This window comes from Bos indicus, chromosome 7, assembly GCF_029378745.1.
Source record: "Bos indicus isolate NIAB-ARS_2022 breed Sahiwal x Tharparkar chromosome 7, NIAB-ARS_B.indTharparkar_mat_pri_1.0, whole genome shotgun sequence".
NCBI lineage: Eukaryota > Metazoa > Chordata > Mammalia > Artiodactyla > Bovidae > Bos > Bos indicus.
In genome coordinates, this window is record NC_091766.1 from 43,554,973 (window position 1) to 43,561,339 (window position 6,367).

Here is a 6,367-nt window from a genome sequence, read left to right on the forward strand (position 1 = left end):
GTGCTCCCTATGGAGCCAGCCAGAACCCCAGACAGCGCCTCCTGCCAACAGGCACTCCGTAAACACTTTTTAACATGGGTTTTATTATAGAGGTTATGCAGCAACAATATGAGTTTTCAAAATGGGCAGTGATGAGTCACGTGCCCAAGTTGAAGAAGGGGCTCCCATATACTAGGCAGCCAGCTCCAGCCTGGGGGTTCCAGCAGTGGAGGGCAGCTGTTGTTCAGTCACTCAATCGTGTCCGACTCTGCAAACCCATAGACTGCAGCACGCCTGGCTTCCCTGTCCTTCACTGTCTTCTGAGTTTGTTCAAATTCGTGTCCATCGAGTTGATGGTACTATCCAATCATCTCCTCCTCTGTTGCCCGCTTCTCCTGCCCGCAATCTTTCCCAGGATTCTGATGCTTTCCCAAGAAGTGGGCTCTTCGCATCAGATAGCCAAAGTACTGGAGTTTCAGCTTCAGCATCAGTCCTTCCAATTCAGGGTTGATTTCTTTAGGATTGACTGGTTTGATCTCCTTGCTGTTCAAGGGACTCTCAAGAGTGTTCTTTAGCACCACAATTCGAAAGCATCAATTCTCTGGCGGTAAGCCTTCTTTATGGTCCAACTCGCACATCCGTACATGACTCTGGAAAAACCATAGCTGTGATTATACACATCTTTGTCTCTGCTTTTTAATTCGAGGTCCAGGTTTGTCATGGCTGCTGGGCTCTTTTATTCTTCGGAGACGGAGTTCTGACCTCCGGACAGCAGACGGCGCGCGTCCTGTTGGGAAAGCGGAAGCGGAAGCGCCTGCGCGCGCAGGCCGGGGGCGGGGCATTGAGACCCCGCGATAACTGCGCTGGCGCAGAACGAAAAAGCCTTTCTGAAGAATCGGCAAGATGGTGAGTGTTACGTTCTCCTTGTATGTTCCGGGTTCATCCGGTACCATCCGAGCTCTGGCCCACAGCGGAGGCCGAGGTCAAGCCGCGAGGCTGCGGCCCTCTCCTGCAGGCCTCTGGAACTGCCGGATATGGGGGTGTGGGGCGGGCTTGCTGGTTGTCAGGATGACTCGGGGCAGGGAAGGCCTGTGTCTGCCCGCTTGTCCCAGCCGAGCCCCCGTAGCCGCGCGGGCCGCCCTGGACCGGGTGTGAGGTGGTGCGTGCCCACGGGCTCCCATACCGGCAGCGCCGCGCGGTTTTCGGCGGGAGCCGCGGGCCCATTGACCTCGCCGTGGGGACTGGGGGTGGATCTCGGGGACCCGCTCACCCCCGGCCCGGCCCGCGCAGGCGGAAGTGGAACAGAAGAAGAAGCGGACCTTCCGCAAGTTCACCTACCGCGGCGTAGACCTCGACCAGCTACTGGACATGTCCTAGTAAGTGGCGGCAGGGCAGGGGTTTGGCGGCTGGAGGGGTCCCCAGGGTGGACTGAGAGCTGCAGCCTGACCTGCGGTCGGATAAAAATGAGTCCTTGAGGATTGAACTGGCTTTCCACGAGTCTCTCTCGGACGTTTTGGCGTCCACTCGGACACGTAAAGGTCGCTCTAGACCGCGAGCCTTACAAGATAGGGCAGCCGCGACTGGGATTTGGCACGTGGGCAGGAGTTTGGCGACCCTTGCTCTAAGGTTTGGCCGGAGCTGGAAACATCTGGGTAGGGTGGGTGCGAAGCCCGGGCCCCGGATGGGAAGGGAGGCTCGTGACGCCAGGGACGCCCTTTCTCTTAGAGGTATGCGCGGTCTGGGGCGGAGGGGCCGGCTTCCTAGGGGGCACAACATAGGGTCCTCATCGGCCGGGGGCTTCTCAGGGTGGCCCCACTGCTCGTTTCTTGAGGCTAGCAGAGCAGAGCGGGGTGTCCGCGAGTTTGCAACTCCCCGAGTCACCTGTTTTCCCGGCTCGGCTTCCTCGTTTGTAGATAGCGGAGCGGGGATTCTCGAACTGGAGAGCTCCCGCTCGAACGTTCGGAGCGGGTACTGTGGGCCCTGGCCGGGCGGGGAACGTTGCTCTCATGAGGAGCTCGGAGCTCCTCGTGAAGCAGGAGTGTTCCTGGTGGGCTGTGGGGCTGGGCTGGGGCTCAGACCGCCCACTCTGTGCCCTCGCCCGCAGTGAGCAACTGATGCAGCTATACAGCGCGCGCCAGCGACGGCGGCTGAACCGCGGCCTGCGGAGGAAGCAGCACTCGCTGCTGAAGCGGCTGCGCAAGGCCAAGAAAGATGCGCCGCCCATGGAGAAGCCCGAGGTGGTGAAGACGCACCTGCGCGACATGATCATTCTACCCGAGATGGTGGGCAGCATGGTTGGCGTCTACAACGGCAAGACCTTCAACCAGGTGGAAATCAAGGTGCGTGTGGGATGAGCTGGACCCGGGGGTGGGGCCCTGCCACCGTGCCTCCGCTGACTATCCCCCACCCTTCCTCTGCAGCCTGAGATGATCGGCCACTACCTAGGCGAGTTCTCCATCACTTACAAGCCCGTGAAGCATGGCCGGCCCGGTATCGGGGCCACCCATTCCTCCCGCTTCATCCCCCTCAAGTAACCTGCTGGCCAATAAAAGCAGAGATTTCTCTAGTCCTGAGTGCGACCTGTTTTTACTTCCCGTGGGTGCTGTGACCCATCAAGGCTCCCAGGAATGGGGCTGGGCATGATCATAAAATCTGGAGGCTAAGGTGAAAAACGGGCCAGAGCCAGGCAGAATGTGACCTGGGCTTTCCTACTGTAGACACATCCGGTCTCAGGTAGGTTGAAGCTAGAGATCAAGCATACTGGGTTCTGTGACAAGTCCTGGGATGTCCAGGGACCTGTTCTGCCTTCCCTATGCCTCAGCCACTCCTGGACTGAAAGCAGCATTTCCCCTTTTGGAGCCCCTCTTCCCGAGTTGCCGCAGTGGGCCCACCTGCGAACAGTAACCTGACCTCCCTCCCCCCTGCTCCAGCTTCTCACACCTTGCCCACGGTTCTTCAGTGCCCTGGGCAATCAACCATGCTGCCCATGTCTGTCCCTCTTCTTGGCTTCCCTTGTGCTCCTGATCAGCTTCTAAAGATCTTCCAAAGTAATTCCAGGGCCCAACCCTTGCATTGAGCTTCCTGGGGTGTTGTGTGGGTGGGATCACCCCCATCTACCATGTTCCCTAAAGTGTTCCTGTCAGGTGTTACTTCCTTCACGATGGCAAAGATGGCAGGTACATCGGTGAATAGACAGGGTGGGTAACTGTCCAGGGAGCAGTAAGGCCCTAAGGGGTCTGCAACTGGCAGGATGGGGGAGAACGTGGACAGGATTCCCAGGCTGGAGCCAGAGCTGGTGGAAGGTGAACACAGGGGTGTGTCTTGCAGATACTGAGGTGGCCTTGAGACATCCAGGTGTGCTTGGGTTTGGTATGTGAGCGATGGCCGGAGTCTGGGTGTGGAGATAGAGCACACAGGTGCCTTCCTCTCCCCACAGTGGCCACTGCTCTGAGCTCATTGATCTCTGTTTTAACATAATTTGTTCTTACCGTTAATGTCTGGGGGTGGGGTTGGCACAGCATTGTGCGAGCCTAGTTCCCCAACCAGGGATCTAACCTGCTCCCCTTGCAGTGGGAATGTGGACTCAACCACATGACTGCCACAGAAGTCCCCATACTGTTGATATCTTGATCTGGAGTTTAGTTGAACAGAAAGCACGGGTCACTGTTTATAACCTATCACGGAGAAGGCCGGAGACAGTGTGACAGCACTGAGACTAGGCTGTCTGCAGTTTGTCTAGTAGTGTCCCTGATTCACAGGGTGCTCCTATAACCTGCTAGGGAAAGGGGCAACCTGGAAGGAACAAGGCTGATAGAAGTAAGCAATGTCAAAATGCTGCTGGACGTCCAGTCCATGCCCCCATCCCACCCAAGCTCCTGCTGGCTGAGTGGGGACCAGTGGGCCTGACCTAAAGTTGGCTGGAGGGAAGGGTGAGGGGAACAGACACCTGGGTGGTTGTAGTGAGGAGCAGTGAGGCTGCCCACTGGTTCATGGGGTAGAACACTCTGGATGGCCCCCTGCACCCAGTCAGGCTTCAAAGGGACCAACTAGAAACTTGTGCCCATCATGTGAGGCTTGGGTGTCAGGTGAGATTGTTAACTGTCTGCTTATTGGGCTATATGGGCCAAGTTCACTTCAGACCAGGAACTGCCTGCCTGGCCCCACAATTCAAGAGGGAGGGCAGGAGTGGGTGAGCGTTTGCTATACCCTCGATTGTCTATTTTGGGGGTTTCCGTAATTCAGAAAAACACATGTGCTGAAGTAAGCATGTTTTTCACATTGAATTCAAAGTGTATATAGAGGGGTAACTAAGTCACTTAGTTGGGCCCAACTTTTTGGGACCCCATGGACTGCAGCCCACCAGGCTCCTCTGTCCATGAGATTTTCCAGGCAAGGATACTAGAGTGGATTGCCATTTCCTTCTCCAGGGGCTCCTCCCAACCCTGGGATTGAACCTGGGTCTCCTGCACTACAGGCAGATTTTTTACCGACTGAGCTACAGGGAAGCCCCATATAGAGGGGTACCTTAGAGCAAATTTGCCCCTTTTTGGAAAGGAGTTTTTTGACCCTGAACTTGTACAAGTACAGTTTTGGAGCCTCCAGGCCCCTGCAGGTGCAAAATGCGGGTACCAAGACTGTGAGGCCCTCCACCCTGCTGGGTGAAGAGGCCCTGGTAGAAGTGGTGATGGGTGTGGTGTCGGGGTGGGCAAGCATTGCCATCTGGCTTTGTAAATAAACTACACGTGTGATTAGGGGACAATGCAGATTAATACCGCAAGGGGAACACCTTTTCCTACGCAGCTAATGGTGCGCGCAGCAGCAGCCAGGTGGCGCCCTACTCCGGGAGAACTTTTGGAGGTCCAAGGGGCGGGGCAGGAGTCCTTGTAGACTCGGATGGCCTCTCTCCGGTCCGCTGGCTCAGGCCACGCCACGCTCGTGGTTTGTCCCGTCTCCTGAACATATCCTATTGGTTCTGTACCCCCAACCCTGCGGGCCATCTGCACCATCTCAAAGGCGGTTCCGTTGCTCGACCCTCGGCTCCCTGTCGGTCAGAGTCAGCTGCCTTCAGAACTGCTTCCCCAGCGCCCCACTGCTACTACCCTGGCCGTCAACCTAAATGCGTATCATCCTCCTGGAACCTCCCCAGGTTCCAGAAGAATGCCTAGGGTCCTCCGTGGTCCATGAAGTCCCTCCTCCCCGCTGCTCCTCATCCTCTCCTGACTAGCTCCCCTCTCCCAGCCTTCCCCCGGGCTCCGCTCTCCGCCCGACGCCCTTCCTGCAGATTCCCAGCACCTGCTTAATGAGGCCAGCCCTCAGCATCCTGGCCACAGCAGCGCCCCTTACTCTACTTCCAGGAGTACACTAGGACCGATTGTTCTCTACTTCCCAAAACTTAACAGAGCTCGAGATAACGTCCCCTCCACCACCCTCACCATCCTCCCTTCTCCACCATCCTTCCCCAGCTTCCACTTATCTGGTACCCCCCGCAGTCCTCCGTCTCCCAGCGCCACTCACGGCCGTTTTCCCTGAAGACACCAGAGGGCGCCTATGAGCCGCGGGCAGGGGCGCGTTCCTGCTCTGACCATTGCCCTGGGGGCTTGCGCGGCCTCACTCGCCCCTCCCCCTCAACCCCCTCAGCTCCAGCTCCCTCTTTGTTTTGGCTGTTCCACCTGCCCGGATGCTTACCCTTCGAGTCTCCACTCAAGTGCACTTTCTAGCAGCCCCTCAGCTCCCGGGCTGTTTCCTCCTCGGCACCCTCCTCTACGAACATGTTCTCTTGTTGACTGTCGGCCCCTCTCCACCCAATGTCAGCTTCCCACAGACGGGTTTTCACTGTTTTGTTTCATGCACAGGGCCTAGCACACAGTAGGTGCTTAATAAGTATTTGGTAAATTACTGAAACCTTGTTTACTAGTGGTGTCGTCACACCAGTTCCCCACCCCGCCCCGGCCCGTGCCCAGCGTCCAACTCAGAGCTCGCAGCCAATGTTTGTTGAATGACTAATGAACGGAACGCGCGGCCCGGTACGAGATCTCCATCCGTGAGACCACTCCTACCCCCGGCCCACTTCCCAACGCCGGACTTCCTCCGCAGCTCCCGCGAGAGCTCCTCCTCCCACTCGCCCCGCCGGAGCCCCTCCCGACCTCTAGGGTTCCCCAACCCCGTTGGACCCCCGCCCCTCCCCCCTCCTCCGCTCACGCTGGTCCCCGCCCCCACCTCCCTCCCTCCGGATCTCACACCACCCCTCCCAAGTCCTCAGCCCTCGAGACCCCCGCCGCCTGCGCGAGTCCTCCAGGCCTCCCCTCTTTAGCCCCCTCGGCTTTAGAGACCCCCGCCTGCCCGGATGTGTGACCCCGCTCCGCCCCTTGCTCCGCGCAGGCGCAGACGC

At 58.1% G+C, this 6,367-nt stretch overlaps 1 protein-coding gene across 1 annotated transcript; it reads left to right on the top strand.

Annotated features, from left to right (window-relative positions):
- Window positions 1–765: 765 nt before the first annotated feature.
- On the top strand, window positions 766–2,545 carry RPS15 (ribosomal protein S15). Its single transcript, XM_019964875.2, has 4 exons — window positions 766–885; window positions 1,270–1,355; window positions 2,084–2,318; window positions 2,400–2,545. The coding sequence occupies exons 1-4, from the start codon at window positions 883–885 to the stop codon at window positions 2,511–2,513; spliced, it is 438 nt and encodes a 145-aa protein (XP_019820434.1). The 5' UTR covers window positions 766–882; the 3' UTR covers window positions 2,514–2,545.
- The last annotated feature ends 3,822 nt before the right edge of the window (window positions 2,546–6,367 follow it).